Source organism: Eupeodes corollae, chromosome 2, assembly GCF_945859685.1.
Source record: "Eupeodes corollae chromosome 2, idEupCoro1.1, whole genome shotgun sequence".
NCBI classification, from domain to species: domain Eukaryota; kingdom Metazoa; phylum Arthropoda; class Insecta; order Diptera; family Syrphidae; genus Eupeodes; species Eupeodes corollae.
Genome location: NC_079148.1, coordinates 66,594,707 through 66,616,851, shown reverse-complemented (window position 1 = coordinate 66,616,851; position 22,145 = coordinate 66,594,707). Strand labels below are relative to the sequence as shown.

The following is a 22,145-nucleotide window of genomic DNA, read 5'->3' as shown; positions in this document are numbered from 1 at the left end:
TGTGTTTTAGGTTGAACCATCTGCGGAAAGATGTGTTTCTACATTGTTGGACTTGATTCAAACTAAAGTAAACTATGTCGTTCAAGAAGCCATCGTAGTAATTAAGGATATCTTTAGAAAATATCCTAATAAATACGAGAGTATTATTAGTACTCTGTGTGAGAATCTAGACACTCTTGATGAGCCAGAAGCTCGTGCTTCAATGGTTTGGATTATAGGAGAGTATGCTGAACGTATTGATAATGCCGATGAGTTGTTGGACAGTTTCCTCGAAGGTTTCCCCGATGAGAATGCTCAAGTGCAATTGCAATTGTTGACCGCTGTCGTTAAACTATTCCTCAAGCGGCCATCTGATACACAAGAGTTAGTTCAACATGTCCTTTCGTTGGCCACTCAAGACTCAGATAATCCCGATTTGCGGGACCGTGGTTTCATCTATTGGCGTTTATTATCTACAGATCCCGCTGCCGCCAAGGAAGTTGTTTTGGCTGATAAGCCATTGATTTCGGAAGAAACTGATCTGCTCGAACCAACACTCTTGGATGAACTTATTTGTCATATAAGTTCTTTAGCTAGTGTCTACCATAAGCCACCGACTGCATTTGTTGAGGGTCGTGGAGCTGGTGTTCGTAAGTCTCTTCCTAATCGTACAGCTGGAACTGAGGCACCTTCGGAGTCTCAGTCAGAGGCAACTGTCATTCCCAACCAGGAATCACTTATTGGCGACTTGTTATCCATGGACATCAACACACCAGCAGCTCCCGTTGCAGCACCCGCAGCTAATAACATCGATCTTTTGGGTGGTGGTTTAGACATTTTGGTAAACATAGAAATACTTTGTTTTTATTTTTTTCCTTTCTATTTGTTTATTCATGATTTTTTTTAGCTTGGAACTGGACCAACTGAACCTGTTGCTGGAGGAACATCTGGTCTTTTGGGTGACATTTTTGGCTTGGGCACTGGTGGCATATCTCCAATGGTACAAATACCAAAAATAATCTGGCTGCCAGCTGAAAAGGGCAAAGGACTAGAAATTCAGGGAACCTTCTCCCGCCGAAACGGTCAAATATCTATGGACCTCACATTCACCAACCGGGCAATGCAGGCAATGAGTGCATTCGCAATTCAGTTGAACAAAAACAGCTTCGGTCTCGTTCCCGCATCTCCCCTTCAAGTAGCACCATTAGCTCCAACTCAAAGTTGTGAAGCCAGTCTGCCAATGGGCACCACTGGCCCAGTTCAAAGAATGGAACCACTCAACAATCTGCAGGTTGCTGTCAAAAACAACGTCGATATCTTTTATTTCGCTTGTCTGGTGCATGGAAATGTTTTGTTTGCCGAAGATGGACAATTGGACAAACGTGTGTTCCTCACGACATGGAAGGAAATCCCAGCTGCCAATGAAGTGCAGTACAGTTTATCTGGTGTAAATGGTAACACAGATGCTATTGCATCCAAAATGACCGCCAATAATATCTTTACCATTGCCAAGAGAAATGTCGAAGGCCAAGACATGCTTTATCAATCACTTAAACTAACCAATAGTATTTGGGTTCTGCTCGAGCTCAAATTACAGCCTGGAAATCCTGATGCAACACTCAGTTTGAAATCGAGATCAGTAGAAGTTGCTCCAATGATTTTTGCTGCATATGAAGCCATTATACGTTCTGCTTAGATATACAAAACTACAAAATAAATGTCATAAACAGATAAACTATCGTTGTATTCGAATAATCAAGCATATAAACAATCTTTAGTTATGATACAGCTAAATGAAAGTATTTTAAATTAGAAAAGAAAACAATGTTCATGGTACACATTTTTGGTCTCTGTCTTGGTCTTGAAATTTGTGTCAAAATGAGAAGTAAATACATACCACATATTATAAAGTTTAACTTTTTTCGGTACTCCCCGAGATGTATTATTTTATTTTTCTTATACATACATAATTTTTCTCAAGGTTAGCATCTTAATAGTTCTTCATTAAATCGAGATGTATCTCAGTGTTTTCTTTTTTACAATCTAATTTTTGTTATTTTTAAACACATAAGAAAAATAATGTGTCTAATGATGTGTTTATAATATTATTAATTATACTATTCCCAATAAAAGTTATTAAAATAAAAACAAAATATAAGACAACATTCCAAACAACGTATATTATATTTATTATTGATTTTGAATACTTGGGTAAAATAACCTATTTAGCTTGTTCAATGCTGGGAAGAAGGTTAATATTTATTAAAGGATTTGTACCAGCAATCAGGTGTTACCAAACAGGCGAAGAACTGAGCATTGCGTGAAATGGACCATTTATTTTAGGACAGCGTTACCAAAAAGTGTTCGTAAAATAATTTTATGAATTTTTTCAAATATTTGAGACTCAGTTTTGTGAAATAACTTAGTGGGGATAAGTGTGTAAAAGTTTGGAAAGTTTTGAGATATTTATGGCCCTTATTGCGAGTCTCGTTCAACTTTCGATGAGACAATAGTCAAAAGTGTCGATTAATTTTGTGTTTGGTATCGTCTATCTCAATCGACAGAGATATTTCTTACTATGAAGACCGAATTTGCTTTTTGTGGATAAGTCTTGTATTTTGACATATGGTATTAAATAAAGAAGAATTAAACAAACAAAAAATAATATACTCCTGGTTCTTTTTTGAGGATTCCGATGATGAAACCAGAAATAGGAGGCTTCTAAGGGATGCTTCCAATCTTCAGAATCTTGAAGAAAGTTATATTATACATATTATTTGCTAAGAGCTTGAGAACTTTTTTTAAAAAAAAAAGGCATACAATTTGCAAAATCTCATCGATTCTTTATTTGAAACGTTAGATTGGTCCATGACATTTACTTTTTGAAGATAATTTCATTTAAATGTTGACCGCGGCTGCGTCTTAGGTGGTCCATTCGGAAAGTCCAATTTTGGGTAACTTTTTCGAGCATTTCGGCCGGAATAGCCCGAATTTCTTCGGAAATGTTGTCTTCCAAAGCTGGAATAGTTGCTGGCTTATTTGTGTAGACTTTAGACTTGACGTAGCCCCACAAAAAATAGTCTAAAGGCGTCAAATCGCATGATCTTGGTGGCCAACTTACCGGTCCATTCCTTGAGATGAATTGTTCTCCGAAGTTTTCCCTCAAAATTGCCATAGAATCGCGAGCTGTGTGGCATGAAGCGCCATCTTGTTGAAACCACATGTCAACCAAGTTCAGTTCTTCCATTTTTGGCAACAAAAAGTTTGTTAGCATTGAACGATATAAATACGGTCCAATGATTCCACCAGCGTACAAACCACACCGAACAGTGCATTTTTCGGGATGCATGGGCAGTTCTTGAACGGCTTCTGGTTGCTCTTCACACCAAATGTGGCAATTTTGCTTATTTACGTAGCCATTCAACCAGAAATGAGCCTCATCGCTGAACAAAATTTGTCGATAAAAAAGCGGATTTTCTGCCAACTTTTCTAGGGCCCATTCACTGAAAATTCGACGTTGTGGCAGATCGTTCGGCTTCAGTTCTTGCACGAGCTGTATTTTATACGGTTTTACACCAAGATCTTTGCGTAAAATCTTCCATGTGGTCGAATAACACAAACCCAATTGCTGCGAACGGCGACGAATCGACATTTCACGGTCTTCAGCAACACTCTCAGAAACAGACGCAATATTCTCTTCTGTACGCACTGTACGCATTCGTGTGGTTGGTTTAATGTCCAATAAAGTAAACTGAGTGCGAAACTTGGTCACAATCGCATTAATTGTTTGCTCACTTGGTCGATTATGTAGACCATAAATCGGACGTGAAGCGCGAAACACATTTCGAACCGAACACTGATTTTGGTAATAAAATTCAATGATTTGCAAGTGTTGCTCGTTAGCAAGTCTATTCATGATGAAATGTCAAAGCATACTGAGCATCTTTCTCTTTCTGATCTGTCAAATACTAATGCATGAAAATCCTAACCTCAAAAAAATCACCCTTTATAATCTTCTACACCAGGCAGTTATACGTAAACAAAGTCCCACTGCAAATCCTAGATTAATTTCCAACACTACAGCTAATTCAACAAGTGACACAATGTCCAATAGTTTAATACAAATAGAACTTAAGTTAGAACGTGATATCTTAGCCACAATTTTGAAATGGAGGCTTTGGAAATACCGTCGCAAGGTATTTTTCATTAACGCAACTTGAACAGTAGCTGAAGATTGACCACCCTCAGGATTTTCATAAATGAACATCTATTCCTTGAGCAGCATTTAAGAATTAACAAAAATATACATTTATGCCCACTCGCCTCTATCTATAGATGGGTGCAGCTGCGCATTTCCACAAGAGATATAAGAATAATCTTGTAATAGTGCGTAGCGTCATAAAAGGATACTGATAGGATAGGAACACATATGTACACACAAATACCCAAAGATAGCATGGGGTGGACATGTGTATTCTTTTTTAACAGAATCTTTTCTCTTGGTCCTTAGATTTAAGTAGGTATAAATAGTTGTAAGTAGGCTAAGAACAATTGAGTCGAAATAAACATTCACAAGTATTGAGACGTGTTTTTTTATTTCTTTCCAATAATATTTTGACAGCATTTTGTTTGGTACTTATTATGTCTCCGAACGCACGGTGCAAAAAATTGTTCACAATTCCGATCTGGCTGTTATTTACAATGCTCTTATTCGTCCAAGGCTTTTGGGCAGGTGCTTTTACAAAGGAGCTTAAATCTCTTGGATATAATCCAAAAAAGGGCTTTGAAAATTATAGAACTATAAACGAAATATTTACATCCCAGAACACCGAAGCAATTATCCGTAATACTCCCACTTCCAGGAATGCTCATCAGTTTACCTTTCATCAATTTCGCCTTTCCTGCACATTTTGATATATACAAATGTATGTTTGTAATTATAAAAAAAATATAATTTCTCTATGCTAGTTCTTAATATATGGAGAATGAAAACGTTTTCCGAATATAAAAACGTACATATGTACGTACACACGCACAGACTTACACCTCTTTAAAACTGTTGATTTAGATTCTAGGAACCTTGAAACATCGTCGAGAAATATCAAAATGTTCGAACCGATTACAAAAAGGCTTCTAATTTGATTTACATTTCTATAAAACAAACTTATAGTCAATTATTTAAGAAGGACTCCACTCAATAATATTGAAAGCTTTAAACCTAATGGGATAATAATATTTATGAGTAAAATTTACTTTGCTAACTTAAACAGTTTATTGCACACATTGTGTATCTCTTGACTTTATGGTTAAGCTTATTTTGATATTGATTTCTACTTCAGTCTACCCAAAATTTTAAACTTCTGTGTATGAAATTTTCGTTTAATTGAACCTTCTACTCTTTTTTAGTTTTATATTTATATTGTAGTAGGTACCCGTGGCATGATGGTTAGTGCCTTAGTTGTAAGTTATGGATAATAAGGCTAGTTTTATGAACTTTTGTCTAGCTTTAATATAGGTTTAAGAATGAACTAATACATACATATGAATTAAAAAAAAAAAATCCAATGGACTGTCATGTGGCAAGTCTTGGGTTCGATCCCTGCTTATGCCACCTAATGTTTTTTTTCACAGGTACTACCTCTTGCGAGAAATTGACAAATCCTCCAAGAGTAATCCTTGTCATGAAAAGTGCTTTCTCATATTTGCCGTTCGGATTCGGCTAAAAACTATAGGTCCCTTCCATCCCTGACACAGGAATGGTTGAGAGTTGTCAGTCACTAGGCTCTAGTTCTCTAACGGACTGTTGCGCCACCCAATTTATTTTTTTATTTATAGAATTGCATTTAAAATATTAATATACATTTTAAGTTATCAAATTGTAATGTTTGGAAGTATTTATCCGATTTGTCGAATTGAAAATATGCATACGTAAAAGTTTTAAGTAGCCGGGAATTTCGATCGGTCTCCTGTGTAGTTTGGTAAGCGATAAAATACCTTATTTCATAAGATGACTGAAAAAGTCATATGTTAATCAATGCATAGAAAATAAATTATAGTAAACAAAACTGCTAAGCGGCTTTAGAAAGGTTGGTACCAGAATCATGGTTTTTGAGGGCTCAGCCCGGATTTTTTTTCTGACCGCAAATGACTTGATATCAACAGGTAAATCCCTGTTAACTAACATCTAATTTTGTCGGGTAGCTCTATTCAGAAACGATAAATTTGTAGGAAAATGACTATCACGTTTTTGTTGTGACAGCTTTTTAGGTATCAATTTGACTACCACCTTACATAGATCAAATTCGATTATTTCAACTGTCATTTAAGAACAATTACCTTAGCCGATTCCACCCCTTGTTTCCAATGGAAAATCTGATGAAATCGATTCTCAATAAATAAAATTCAATATTTAATCTTTAATGAATAGAATACAAAAAGGTCCATTAAATTCTATAATAACACTAGATGAGAAAATTAGGCAATAGGATTGCAAGATGTATATGTACATCAGGGCGTATGCATAATATTATTTTAGTAAATAAGTGGGAAAGTAGTGCATTTTTATATCTTAAAATTAAGTGTAAAAAACTGTAGTTAAAAGTTAACGTAACAACCAATAAGCATTTTTATATAACTGACACATTTTTATAAAAATAAGAATGAACTTCCATCAATGAAATGAATTTTCCTGAAACTTCAGATACCGCTCAAAATTGTGATAGAAGAAGAAGAATTCAAAAGTTATCATTGGTATTTTCTTGTAGCAATCCCGTTCACTTCTAAAGAAATGGAATTTTTAGGAAAAAAATAAAAAAGTCCAAGATCGTTTAAACCTTTTTTTAGATAACTATGATTATAAGCCTCATGCTCATAAGCAGGACAATAACTTCTAGCATGAGAATTTTTACTACCACCAGATCGGTGAATCGAGGTACCCCCCAAGGTGGGGTCCTTTCGTCTCTTTTATGGAACATGGTAGTAAACGACCTACTTACATCATTGGAAGCAGAGGGTTTCATGGTGAATGCCTATGCTGACGACGTTACAATATCTGTATCTGGGAAGCACCCCAAGTTCTCTCGGAACTCCTACAAAATACCTTAAATAGGATAACAAAATGGGCTAAGCAATGTGGCTTGGACGCCAATCCACATAAAACAGAATTAATACTCTTTTCGAGAAGATATAAAATTCTTCAGATTAGCCCACCCAAGATTAAAGGAATACCACTAAGCTTTTCCGATCAAGCTTAATATTTGGGCCTCATTTTAGGAAAAAAACTAAATTGGAAGGCAAATATTGATGAAAGAGTAAAAAAGGCTACTGTAGCGCTTTTTACCTGTAAAGAGGCCATACGATCAAAATGGGGCTTCTCCCCAAAAATAACCCACTGGCTATACACTTCGGTAATCAGACCGATACTCATTTATGGAGTTGTCGTATGGTGGACCGTACTGGACAAGTGGTAAATCTTAATAAGCTCATCAAAGTCCAACGGTCATCAGGTATTTGCATCACAGGAGCACTTCGCTCAACACCAACCGCAGCACTGGAGGTGCTTTTAAACCTAACACCTCTTGACATCTTCTCCAAAATTGTGGCAGCCAACTCATGTGTGAGGCTAAGAGCCACCTCTTAATGGAACAGTAACAATACTGGACATAGTACTATTCTAGACATTTTCAGATCTATCCCACATCGCCTAGACTATACCGCCCCAAAAATGGTATTCGGTAAAAGCTTCTATGTGTCCATCCCTTCAAGATCCTCCTGGGAATAAGAGAGACCCCTGGAAGACGATGCGGTACACTTCTATACAGACGGTTCAAAGACCGATCATGGAGTTGGAAGTGGTATCTATTCGGAACAACTGAATCTTAGTTTATCATATAGACTTCCCAATCAATGTAGTGTATTCCAAGCAGAAGTAATGGCGATTAAAGAAGCACTATCCTGGTTAAAAGAAAACGTTATATCTTGCAAGGATATACGAATCTTCTCAGACAGCCAAGCCGCTTTTAAATCTCTCGCGTCTGTCTCCACAAACTCTCAAATTGTCCACGATTGCCGATCATCTCTGAATGAGATGACGGAACAGTTTAATATTCACCTCATCTGGGTGCCGGGCCACAGAGACATTCCGGGAAATTGAAAAGCTGATGAGCTCGCCAAAAACGGAACACTTCTGTCTAATGTTAGACAAAAACATAACATAGGAACACCACTTGCACCATATGCAAATATCTTCTCAATCAATATGCTCTAGAATCAACAAATGCTAGATGGTCACAGAGTACAACCTGCCTAGCAACCAAGCAAATATGTGCAAGAATAGACTTAAAACGGCCAAAAGGCTTCATATCCCTGAGGAGACAAAGTATAAGCTCTACAATTGGATTAATAACAGGACACTGCCTCATAGGAAGACATGCTCTGAGGCTAATGGTCTACACAAATGACTTCTGTAGAGGAGAAACAGTCCAACACCTTCTATGTACTGTACATGTCCAGCACTCTCCATTAGAAGGATTAACTTTCTCGGTAATCCCTTCTTCGATAATACCAGTGAACTGGCAACGATTGACACAAAATGTCTCTCTTACTTCATTAAAAGTACAAAATGGTTTGTTTAAGTTCATTACTCTCCCATGAGTAACCTTATTAGTGGTATCACAATGGACCCTTGAGGTCTACGTGCGTCAATGATATCTGGACAGAAACTCCAACCTAACATAACCTATGATTTATAATGAGCATATAATCAAGGGGTTTTTGGTACCCTTTTTATGTCAATGACACAGTTTGAGGAAGCAGTTTAAGATAGAAATACGATTTGAATGGAGGTGCCAGTTTTGAATTCCTGAATATTTGCGATGACAGAGAAACACAAAGTAAAGTAAGGCTTTCTACATTTGCGTAATACCGCTAAAGAATTTATATCTGCATTGAACAGTAGGACCGAAGTGATAGGGCTCTTTGATATCGAGGTTAACAGTTAAACTGTTTAAGCAGAGGAATGCAGCTTATGGCTACCAACCATTTTGAAGGCTTTTCTAATAAGAAAAAAATCAACTTTTTTGTATTTCAAAAATAAATTAATGTATATGAGCTCCCTATTTCTTATGTTTCATTCAATACTCTTCTTTAGACTTAGTTAAAGTGTCGTATAAACTTAGGGCAGCATCTGTTATTGTTTTTTTTTTTTTTCAAATCATGCAACTGAGTTCTCAATACAAAGTGTTTAAAGTTTGAACACATTTCACTGGTGATCTCTTGTGATTAAGTCACGCAGATTCCCATGTTTACCTTTTAAACCCGGGTCTTTTTGAACTGGAGTTAAAATTAAAGATCTAGGTTAGGCACTTTTTTTATATCAAAATTACCCCACAATACCCTATTTTATTTATAGCCATCTATGTATCAAATATGTATGTAAAACTTACAGTCAGTATTACCAACTTATACCAACTTATGTATTATACCAAATGTAAATACCTATATCTATTATAATGAATACTTAACCTTACTTGTAATAAAGAAGTATGTGAAGATTAACCAACGTGTTTTTTCATTAGGTTATGGGCCCAGACCCAATTTTTTTTGATTAAATAAAATAATTAAAGTTGAGTTTCACAAGAATGGCTACTAATTACGCATTAAACGTTCCTAAGCTAAAGGGACGCGAGAACTACGATGAGTGGGCTTTTGCTGCCGAGAATTTTCTTACCTTAGAAGGAATGCTAGACTGCATCACAGTTGGGAAGACTTTTGGGGTCGCCGATGACGCAAAAGCTAAGGCCAAATTAATTTTAACAATTGATCCTTCATTATATGTTCACATTAAAGATGCTAATAAATCCATAGATCTCTGGTAAAAATTAAAAACCATGTTCGATGACTCAGGTTTTTCTCGAAGGATCAGTTTATTGCGAAATCTCATTTCAATTCGACTTGAGAACTCTGATTCTATGACCAGCTACGTCACTCATATCATCGAGACTGGACAGAAGCTAAGAGGTACTGGGTTTGATATCAATGATGAGTGGATAGCAGCATTGATGTTAGCAGGCCTGCCAGAACGATTTGCTCCAATGATAATGGCGCTAGAACACTCAGGAACAACTTACACCACGGATTCCATAAAAACAAAGCTCTTGGATATGGAACCAGAAAGCGGTGGGGCTAAGGGTGGTGCTTTTGCGAGTAGAGGCTGGCAGCAGCAGGGTAAGAAGACTGGAAAGAACGACTCATTCAGCAATTCGAACACCAAAATAATAAAATGCTATAAGTGCAAGCAAACAGGGCACTTCAAGAGTCAATGTCCAAATTCTTTGTTCGCAGACGGCAAACGAAAACAGTCCAATGCTTTTAGTGCTGTGTTTCTAAGTGGAAGATTTAGTAAGCACGATTGGTGCGTCGACTCCGGTGCTAGTGCGCACATGACTGCAAATAAAGACTGGATTGAGAATCCCTCTTATCAGAGTCACATGCGAGAGATAATTGTTGCGAATGAATCAAAGGTACAAGTATTGTGTGCTGGAGATGTCAAAATTACCACTATAGGCAATGAATGCTCTTACGATATCACTGTGCGTGACGTTTTGTGTGTTCCATTACTAACAACCAACCTGTTATCAGTTAGTCAGCTGATAAAGAATGGAAACAAAGTTAGTTTTAGATGTGATGCTTGTTATATTTACAACCAGCAAAATGAGCTTGTTGCTTCAGCTAATTTATCAAATGGTGTGTACAAACTAAACATCAGCTCTTATAATTGCTTACTAACTTCGACTGTGGCTACTGCCGAGACCTGGCATAGACGATTAGGACATATAAACACAGTATATATGAATAAGATGAAGAGCGGGGCTGTTGAAGGTATGTCATACTCGAGCAAGGCCTGCATAAGTAAGATGACATGCGCGGTGTGCTGTGAGGGAAAACAGTCAAGGTTGCCATTTTCCCATGTTGGTACTAGGAGTACTAACGTACTAGATGTAATACATGGAGATGTATGCGGTCCAATGGAGACAAAGTCCATCAGTGGATCGATCTATTTTCTTCTCCTTGTAGATGATTATAGTCGCATGGCATTTGTTTACTTCTTAAAATCGAAAAGCGAAGTGTTTAATTGTTTCAAAGAATTCAAGGTTATGGTTGAAAACCAGAAGAGTAAACGGATTAAGGTGCTTAGAACGGATAATGGTGGTGAATTCTGTGGCAAGGAATTCGATGCTTTCTTGAGGAGCACAGGGATTATTCATCAGAAAACCAACCCGTATACTCCAGAAAAAAATGGGCTTTGTGAAAGGCTCAACCGTACAGTCGTAGAGAAGGCAAGATGTTTGCTCTTTGATGCCAAGCTTGAGAAGAGATTTTGGGCAGAGGCCGTCAACACGTCAGTGTATTTGAGGAACAGGTCAATTTCTTCTGGTATAGAAGATAAGACCCCCTTTGAGCTTTGGACTGGCTGTAAACCAGATGTGAGTAATCTGAGGATTTTTGGTAGCTGTGTAATGGTGCACGTTCCAAAAGAAACGAGACTTAAATGGGACAAGAAATCCAAAAAGCACATCCTTGTTGGATACTCAGAAAGTGTTAAAGGATACAGAGTATACAATCCTCAAAACAACAAAGTTACTACAAGCAGAGATGCTATCATAATGGAAGCTGCTGTTGAAGAAACTGCAAACGTATACATTGACGAAAAACAAATCCCGAACGAAGAAAATTCAGTTTCAGTGGGGGACTTAGAACCAAACAACAACAAATCTGATGTCAAGCTTGAGGACGATGTATCACTCCAACACAAAGAGCAGGAGGAAGAAGATGCTTATAATTTCAATACGCCACAGCATTCACCGAATGACGCAAGCGATTCAGAAGATTCCTCTGAGATCCCGGAACCTGCAACTATTACAGATGAAACGCGACCATCTAGAACGAGGCGTGAACCTGAACGTTTTGGTTATACAAATATGTGTGTTGCAAATTCTCCAGGCACAGGTGGCTGCATAACGTTGAGTGAAGCTATGAATGGACCAGATAAGGAAAATTGGATGCGAGCGATGAAAGACGAGTTGATGTCTTTCGACGAAAACGATGCTTGGGAGCTGGTGGATACAAATACAGATGCTACAATTGTGCAGTGTAAATGGGTCTTCAAAAAGAAAGTAGACTGTCAGAACGAGATTCGCTTTAGAGCACGATTGGTGGCGAAGGGATATACCCAAAAACCAGGTATTGATTTTGATGAGACGTTTTCGCCAGTAGTTCAGCATTCAACTTTAAGATTATTATTTGCTTTATCAAATAAACTAGATTTTGACATAAGACATTTAGATGTAAAAACTGCTTCTTAAATGGTGTTCTTGAGGAAGATGTATATATGTATCAGCCGGAAGGTTTTGAAGTTTCAAGTTCCAAAAAGGTTTTAAAATTAAAAAAAGCCATATATGGCCTTAAACAGTCCTCAAGAGCGTGGTATAAAAAGGTAGACGAGAATCTTGAAGCATTAGGTTATAAAAAGTCTAAATTAGAACCATGTTTATTTACAAAAATTGAAAAAGATTCTAAAACTATTGTGGCATTATATGTTGATGATTTTATTATTTTCTCAAATAATTCAAGTGAAACAAATAATTTGAAAAATGTTTTGAATACTAAATTTAATATAAAAGACTTAGGTCAAGTGAAACAATGTCTAGGAATTAGAGTTATTATTGATAAAAAACAAGGTTTTATAACATTAGATCAGGAACAGTATGTGCATGAGTTGTTGAATAGATTTAATATGTCTGATTCCAAGATTGCTTTAACTCCAATGGAGGCAAAATTAGATATATCTAAAGGAGATAAATGTGAATCTAAATTTCCATACCAACAACTTATTGGCAGCCTAATGTTCTTATCTGTTTTGACCAGGCCAGACATTGCTTTTTCAGTAAGTTATTTAAGTCAATTTAATAATTGTTTTACAGAAATACATTGGAATTATGCTAAACGAATATTAAGATATTTACAAAAAACTAAAAATTTTGGATTAAAATTAAAAAAAAGTTTATGCACTCAGAAACATTATGATTTTATTGAAAAATTAGGTATTATTGAATTGTAATCTTGATATAGTGGGGGTGTTATTTTTATATCAAAATTACCCCACAATACCCTATTTTATTTATAGCCATCTATGTATCAAATATGTATGTAAAACTTACAGTCAGTATTACCAACTTATACCAACTTATGTATTATACCAAATGTAAATACCTATATCTATTATAATGAATACTTAACCTTACTTGTAATAAAGAAGTCTGTGAAGATTAACCAACGTGTTTTTTCATTAGGCACAACTACTAGTTATAAAGAACTTGGTAACTCTGTTAAGTTAGAAACATCGATATTGATACCTCTCATACAAATCGTCATCATCTTTTCGAAGGGGCCAATTCGAGTTGAGTAGAGCTTTCGTTTTTTGTTAGTTGGTAGCATTCCAACATTCACCAAAATATCGAAATAATAATATAAAAAAAAATCAAATAAAATGTCTCACACGGTAATTTTCTCAATTAGATTTTTGTTTTTGCCGTTTTATAGAGTTAAAAACAGCATAAAGATGCGTTATGTCGATCAATTTATTGCATTAAACTTTTGGTGAGCGCACTATTTCGAGTCGTTATCCTGATCGTGGCTTTCAAGATCGTGCGATTTAACACCGCTGGACTATTTTTTGAGGGGTGCTGTAAAGTCGCTTGATTACGCAGATAAGCCCGAGGTGATTGACTTCTTGCGCCTCTCGGCTGGTCACTTTCCCGAAATTGTTTTTAAAGCATTATGACAAGACTTTATCTTTTGTAATAAAGCTAAATTCTTTGCCATAACATTAAATTGTATGCGCTTTATTTTTTCATGAAAACCACACGTCTCAAAAAACACCTTTTTTTTGAATACTCAAGTGTCTATGATACTGAAAAAAAATGTGTTGTTCATGAACTGCATACAAAAAGCGTCCCGAGTATAGGCTCGCTCCGAATAATAACATCTCCCTGAATATCTTAACGTATAGATTTTATTTCTATATTTATTTTTTACAATTGTCCTACATAGGACTCATTGTACCATGTTAACTTTTTCTTCTCTGGGAGTATGCACATCGCACGTGCACGATTACCAGGCTTATATTAACCTTAATGCGAATTAGGAGACATTCGTTTACATATTAAGAACCTCGCGATACTAACTACTTGTTACATCGTTTGAATATATTTAACATTTGTTTACAGTCATACTTACAAAAATACTTTCCTTAGCCTGCCTTGATAACTCTCATAAGGATGCTTATTTTTTATTTTCTCACTTACAATGTGCGTTGCGTATATATTCACAAAGCAGTTTTCATCTTTTACATTTCAATGGATGGATGGTGGGTGTAATGAATTTCTACTCGTATAACAACATTCTAAGGCCTCCACTAATTGTTCGGTTGCGCGTGATATTTTGAGGGACGCTTAACACGCACGTACACGAACAGTTCGTTGTCCTTAATTTGGCTTCATTTTTCATTTGTTTGTCATTTAATTATTCAACCCATTCGTATTCGAGGCTTGTTGATTCTTCAAAACTAGAGAATTTTGCATGGTCGGGAAGTCAAAGCCACCCCGACTGATGGCATTTGATTTCATCTAAACCATTTGAATCGTTACATTCCAAAGTGTAGTCTAAAAGCTCTAAATTAGAAGCCAAAGTTTTTTAGTGTGTGTCAGTAGTGACGTCTTGCATTGTCAAATTCAAATTTCGATTTAAATTTAAATCTTTGCTTATGAAAATATAGATCTTACTAAATTGACAGCTGTCAATTATTGTTGTCTATATATATTCTTACTTTAACTTTTAACAATTTAATAAATATGATATCTTTACAAGTAATCTTATAAGAGCGTTGGACGAAACGATCCAGTTTAAAGTTGGGAATTTCGATTAGTAGGTCCGTTTAACCCGCCATAGGTGACGCGCCGGTCTTATGGACCTGGTTTTTCAACTGAAGATTTTTCGAAATTTGTTACTAATATTTCGTGTTTTTTTTTATGTAAATACATGCTCCTTGACAATAAAGAAATGATATTAAATCAACAGAAGCTCTTTTATTACAATACAAACATTTAAATTCAACAAAAAACAATAAAGGAGAAGAAATTTATTCGTATTTTTTCGCGACCCCGGTCTCACAGACTAGTAGGCCACCATTGGCAGGTTAAGCTTGTTTGCTTTGTTTACTTTCACGAACTGTCACTACTAAGACTTGTTCGAATGACCAGTTTTTAATGAAAGCTAATTAATTTACTAGATATCAAAACAAAAAAAAAGGTTTAAAATTTTGGATTTGCTAGGAAATAATGCTAAATACTTTATAAACAAATTGCTAGATATAGTAATATGTTAAGCTCTTAACAATGGTTTCATTCATATAGTCGCAATTTTCAAAGTAAAGTATTTAGTAATTTACTAAGCGACTTGAAAATTATTTTTCGTTTTGCTAACTACTAACATGTCTAAACAGTGACAGTTCGTGAAAATGAACAAGGAAAACAAACATAAACAAACCTATTGATTGGAAATCTTAATTGAAGACTGGATAATTCCATCTACTGCTTTTATAAGATTAAATGACAGATGCCAAAAGAATTAAACAAAATGCTAAGAGTTAATAGCTGAATCACAAACACGCATCAGCTTTGGCTTCACCTGATTTTTACGAGTTCAGCCATAGGAATTTAGTGCATGCTATCACAATGGAGCTTCGACCTCACGTTTCGTTTGACAATCGTAAGGAAAAGAACGTAATGTAACGTAATGTGACTCCAAACGGAAGCTCTAGTTCAATTATCTGAACATTTGCTGTAAAAAAATGTCAACAAAAAAATATTTGCTTTTTGGAGGGATGAAATAATAGAAATGTCATTCAAAGCAACCTCGAAGCAAGGCCGCCGTAACGCAGACGAAGCCGAAGCTGAAGCGTGTTTGCCATAAAGTACCCATTGAGTGACTCTTATCTTAGGCCATGTTCTTTAAAATTTTTCACCATTCATTTTTGTCTTATATGTAAGTAAAGGGTGATTTTTTTGAGGTTAGGATTTTCATGCATTAGTATTTGACAGATCACGCGGGATTTCAGACATGGTGTCAAAGAGAAAGATGCTCAGTATGCTTTGACATTTCATCATGAATAGACTTACTAACGAACAACGCTTGCAAATCATTGAATTTTATTACCAAAATCAGTGTTCGGTTCCAAATGTGTTTCGCGCTTTACGTCCGATTTATGGTCTACATAATCGACCAAGTGAGCAAACAATTAATGCGATTGTGACCAAGTTTCGCACTCAGTTTACTTTATTGGACATTAAACCAACCACACGAATGCGTACAGTGCGTACAGAAGAGAATATTGCGTCTGTTTCTGAGAGTGTTGCTGAAGACCGTGAAATGTCGATTCGTCGCCGTTCGCAGCAATTGGGTTTGTGTTATTCGACCACATGGAAGATTTTACGCAAAGATCTTGGTGTAAAACCGTATAAAATACAGCTCGTGCAAGAACTGAAGCCGAACGATCTGCCACAACGTCGAATTTTCAGTGAATGGGCCCTAGAAAAGTTGGCAGAAAATCCGCTTTTTTATCGACAAATTTTGTTCAGCGATGAGGCTCATTTCTGGTTGAATGGCTACGTAAATAAGTAAAATTGCTGCATTTGGGGTAAAGAGCAACCAGAAACCGTTAAAGAACTGCCCATGCATCCCGAAAAATGCACTGTTTGGTGTGGTTTGTACGCTGGTGGAATCATTGGACCGTATTTTTTCAAAGATGCTGTTGGACGCAACGTTACGGTGAATGGCGATCGCTATCGTTCAATGCTAACAAACTTTTTGTTGACAAAAATGGAAGAACTGAATTTCATCTCAAGGAATGGACCAGTAAGTTGGCCACCAAGATCATGCGATTTGACGCCTTTAGACTATTTTTTGTGGGGCTACGTCCAGTCTAAAGTCTACACAAATAAGCCAGCAACTATTCCAGCTTTGGAAGACAACATTTCCGAAGAAATTCGGGCTATTCCGGCCGAAATGTTAGAAAAAGTTACCCAAAATTGTACTTGACCACCTAAGACGCAGCCGCGGTCAACATTTAAATGAAATTATCTTCAAAAATTAAATGTCATGGACCAATCTAACGTTTCAAATAAAGAATCGATGAGATTTTCCAAATTTCATGCGTTTTTTTTTTTTAAAAAAGTTCTCAAGCTCTTAAAAAATCACCGTTTATTTAAATTATAATAAATAAATAAGGAGGCGCAACAGTCCGTTAAGAATTAGGAGCTAGTGACTTGCAACTCTCAAACATTCCTGTGCGCGAGTAATGTTGGCAGAAGGGGACCTAAACTTTATATGCCGAATCCGAGCGGATAATTTGAGAAAGCACTTTGCATGACAAGAATTACTCTTGGAGCATCAGTCAATCCCTCGCAAGAGGCCTTAAACTTTAAATGACGCAGACAGCATTTAAACCCAAGACCTTTGGGATGACTATCCTACGCATTAACCATCACGCTACAAGTATTACGAGTATTTAAATTAGGTTTTCAAAAAAAATCGATTTTCGATTTTGACATGTTTTTTTTTGTCTTGAAATTCTTTCAATTTGAGTTGTTTCTAAAAATTGTCGATTGAAATTCAAAGATAAATCAATTTATTTTAACCAATAGAAAGTAAAAAATCAAAATTTGAATGTGTTGATTTTAATTTGTTTATGGTGAAAAAAATTGAGTTTAAGCATCAGGCTCCCAATGTTCTTCACATAGAGCGATCATTAGTGTAGAAGGCAATAGGCACAGTTGAGTTTTGAAAAAGAAAAAAAAAAGTTCAAGGATCCCACTGCAGAGCAAGTACTTGCGACTCAGTCATGCAATAATTTTACAATTTTTTTTGATAATCGTTATCCCTTCCCCAAACGCCCTCTCTCTAAATTTTGCACATTGCGTCAATCCTTTCCTGGCCTTCAAAAACACTCTACCAAAACCCATTAAAGGATACCTACACAACACATATATACACATGCATGTATCCTACCTACGAGTATGTAAACTTGTACCTTTCCTTCTAGGAATATTATATCCTTTTCTTATCCCAATTGTATGGAAAACCTACCAAACAAAACATACCTACGTTTGTATAAGTCTCTTTTAAGCCTAAAAACATTTTCATGATGATAATTGACTTGATAAACTATTCAACAGAGATAAAACATAAAAGTATGCACAGCGAACCAGAGACGTTATTCTTACTTCATGATTTTTATTTAAAAGGTCATTGCATACGAAATTTCTACTTCTGCTGCTGCTGCTGCTTCTGCCTATTGTTTCTGCTTCTATATGAGCGAGGTGAAGTGAAGAAATATACATATATGTAGGTATGTATGTTTTTAAGGAGTGGGTGTTTTGGCCTTTTAACACCCCATCGCACTCAATAAGTATCCTGATGTGCTGCTTCCTAAACGTACTCTGTACGTACACTGTATACAGAGTCCCATTTTAACCCACTGACAGACAGAAAGTTGAATGAATATAAAAAAGGAGCTTTTCACAACGAAGCCAACGGAACGACACACTATACCGCACCATTACATTGGGCCAAGAGTCAGGACAGTACAGCATTATCGCCAGATACAGATAGTAAAAATAAACCCTCTCCCCCTTCACCAGCCCCCCAACCCTCATCATCATCATCATCAAAAATGGTGCTTTCACAGTGCGCCAACTCGCTTCGGATACCACCATCAGAAACGCGTTTGAAGTTTTCATTCAAAGAAGGATAATTCAGAGAGAGCTGCTGATTATAGGGAAAATGGCGCTGGAACAGTACTTGTGAAAATCTTCCTTGTTCGTGAAAAAAAATATATATTTTTACTTAATCAATAACTAAACTAGATAAAAATATTCTCCTCCATTTTAAGTGTTTTAAGTTTAATCAAAAATATACAAAAAATATCTTCAAATAAATTAATTTATCAATTAAAATAAAATCAATTTCAAAATTCCTATACTCAAAGAAAAATCAAATTAAAAACATCTATACATTGTATGTATGAGATGTTGAAATGAAATAAAAATAGAAAAAGTGATTTTTGTTCATTTAGCTAGTTAAGCTACGTGTTGATTGGAATATTTTTGTTTGCTATTAAAAAAAAGAAAAGAATTTAAAATTTCTATCGATCCACAAAATTAAAAACATCACTTAAAGGATAACTCATACATTTCAGATGCAATTATAATTTTAACGAAGAAAAAATGATGGATCTGTGAAGTATACATGAAAAATATTACCACTCATAAGGGACAATTGACTAACGACACTACCGTGAGACCGACGCGACGAGACGAGTGGACTACGACGACGGAAAGAGCACTCCATTAAGCTAAAGCAGTACCATTAAACACTATTAAAGGTAATAAATAAATGGATAACATTAATTATTATGGTAATGGAATATACAGTTTAATTAAAATTCACCTATAAATCTTGCAATGCCCTTGGTCTGTTCGGAGGTCGGGTCTGTTCTCTCTGATATTGTGTCCTTACCCTAAATGCGTCCTACCCATAGATATTTGTTCAGAATGCGAGACGATTGCTAGACCTGTTGATAAAGATTTGTTGCTCTTTTGTATTTTTGAACTTGTAGAATTATTTACTTTTTTTTCGTACAACACTCGAAAAGTTATTCGTTTTCAATGAGAGTTTTTTTTTTTGGTATATGTACGTCTTTCTGAATATTTGAATTAAAGTCGTGAAAAAGTCCTTTATATTGAGGTCGGGGTTTTGTGTTGTATTAGCGTAATAGGTATATACTACAAAGGTCTATATGTATGAATGCAATGTACATGACGTTACATAACTAAATATAATATGGGAATAAAGGACATCAAGGTTAAGTGTTTTGGGAAGAGTATGGCTTTTTGCCTTGGACAATTTTTGAATATGAAATTTCATCTTTTGGTTGCGTCCTCAGCTCCAATTAGGTTGATTGGAAAAGTTAAAAACATAAATTGTGATTTTAAAGAGGTCTTCTTTTGTGTTCAAGTGATATGGCTTTAAATTTAAAAAATTAAATTTATATTAATTTTTTTCTTAAAGATCCAACAAATTAATTAGCTAATCTCATTTTCGTTCTACGGTAAGAGCAAAAGTGTTGAGACAGTTTTTTTTTAAATGTGAAGTTTTAAACAAGTTAACAAAATAAGAATGAAATAAGTGTCACAAAAATGTGTGGTGATAAATAAATTTGTTTTTTTTTTTCTTAAAAATCTTAATTATGTGCAGGACAAAATATTTAAGTTAAAAACTAACTAACAATTATTTTAAAATATTTAACAGTTGCGAAAAATTGTATTTTTAAACCGGCTGTGGTTTTCTTTAATTTGTAAAATCCAATCAAGGTCAAATTTTATGCAAGAAAAAATCAAACTATACATACCTAGAAATGTATTTATTTATGTATGTATGTAGGTAAATTAAAAATTCATGTAATGTAATGGAAGTATAAATGTCAAGTCTTCCATTGATTCAATTCAAATTATATGCCACCATAGATAAAAAGTAAATTGAATTAAACTTGCACAATTTTCTTTCTCTAATTTGCCTTGATTTAATTGGAAAAAAATAAATTAAAATGAATAGTTAAAAGAAAACTTGATTTTTCAATTTAAATATAAGTGGGACTTGAGTGCATTTTGATCTGGTTAGATTGTTAGGCACTTGAAATCACAGAATCTTCAGATTTTTTTTTTGTTTTGAAGACAATTATTTTTGAAGTGGGATGAATTGTCATATACTTGTGTAAACCATCTTTACAACACCAACACAATCTTGTTTAATCGTTTTCGTTTTTAAAGGTTATTGCTTTATAGGAAAGTTTTAAGCTAAATGGTTTTCAATTTTAAATTTTAATTTTATTTTCTCAATTAGAGCAATTACAGCAACATATAGTTTAATAGCACATAACTTTACGACAAAATTGCGACATTTTGGAATTTTTGTTTTTTGATAGCTTGCAACCATGATGACTTATAGCTCAAATATTTAACGATTATCTGCCAAAAAAAGTACTAAAAGAAAGTTAAAAAGTCAAACTCGAATTGAAAATGTTAACATTTATATTTTTTGGAAGTATGCATAGCTAACGCCAGTCCATAAAAAATCTTCCAAAAATGTATTTAAGCACTATCGTCCTTTTGTAGTAAAACTTTTTGCTATCCTAAATTGTTTGGATCCCATGTCTGTGACATAATTTCTTTTCATTGTTTTTCTTTTATAAATTAAAACCAACATGGATTTGTGAAAAAAATGTACAGTTACTAATTTATTACAATTTTGTAGTTCTTATTTAAATGCATTCAACACACATTCTCATGTCGATTGCATATTTCAGGCTTTAGCAAGAATTTGATAAATTAAGTCATGAAATTCTTTTTTATAAATTTAGTAATATTCGACTTTACAGCCGTTTTGTTGTGTGGATTTCGTCATTTCTTACATATGTATATTGTAGCATCATGTTCAGGAGTAACATTTCATGTAAATTTAAAGTCAATTCTGGTGTACCTCAAGGAAGTCACCTTAGTCCATTACTGTTTATTTTATTTTTTAATGATTCGCCTTCTGTTTTAAAAAATTCTGCATAGTTAATTTATGTAGTTGATGTTAAAGTTTTTTTTAATTATTTACTACATTAAGGATTGTAAAGATCTAAAAAAAATATATCAAATCGTTTGATTGATAAATGTAAGACATAATTTCTTACACAGAAACGTAACATAATAGATTTAAATTATTTATCCAATTCGTCACCTTTGAATAGAGAATGCAGTTTTACTGATCTTGATATATTCCAAAACATAAAACTAACGTGTACTGATTACTATAATAAGAATAGAAAGTATTGAACGTACATTTTTAAGAAGTATTTATCCCCTAGAACTATTTTAAGCAGATCAACATATGGTGTTAACAGTTCTCTTAACAAATACTTCATACTCATTGGCTCTACAAATGACAATTTCAAATCTGCAAGCTTTAAATTTAATTTGTTTGTAGTTCAAATTATGTTAGATTTAAGT

General features: G+C 35.0%; 2 protein-coding genes across 4 annotated transcripts in view; both read left to right on the top strand.

Annotated features, from left to right (window-relative positions):
• Nucleotides 1–2,154, top strand: part of LOC129944664 (AP-1 complex subunit beta-1) — a 29,430-nt gene extending 27,276 nt beyond the window's left edge. For both annotated transcript variants that reach the window (XM_056054256.1, XM_056054255.1), the window contains 2 exons: nucleotides 11–820; nucleotides 887–2,154. In XM_056054256.1, the coding sequence (XP_055910231.1) occupies nucleotides 11–820; nucleotides 887–1,675 (1,599 nt within the window). In that variant the 3' untranslated portion in view covers nucleotides 1,676–2,154. The remainder of the gene's footprint in view (nucleotides 1–10; nucleotides 821–886) is intronic.
• A 16,635-nt stretch (nucleotides 2,155–18,789) lies between these two features.
• LOC129946960 (probable cationic amino acid transporter) overlaps nucleotides 18,790–22,145 on the top strand; it is a 38,322-nt gene continuing 34,966 nt past the window's right edge. Inside the window, exons 1-2 of one of the 2 annotated variants that reach the window (XM_056057344.1) lie at nucleotides 18,790–18,911; nucleotides 19,292–19,477. The gene's annotated coding sequence lies outside the window, so the exon portion shown is untranslated. Of the gene's footprint in view, nucleotides 19,111–19,291; nucleotides 19,478–22,145 lie in introns of both variants that reach the window. The other variant, XM_056057345.1, reaches the window with a different exon arrangement.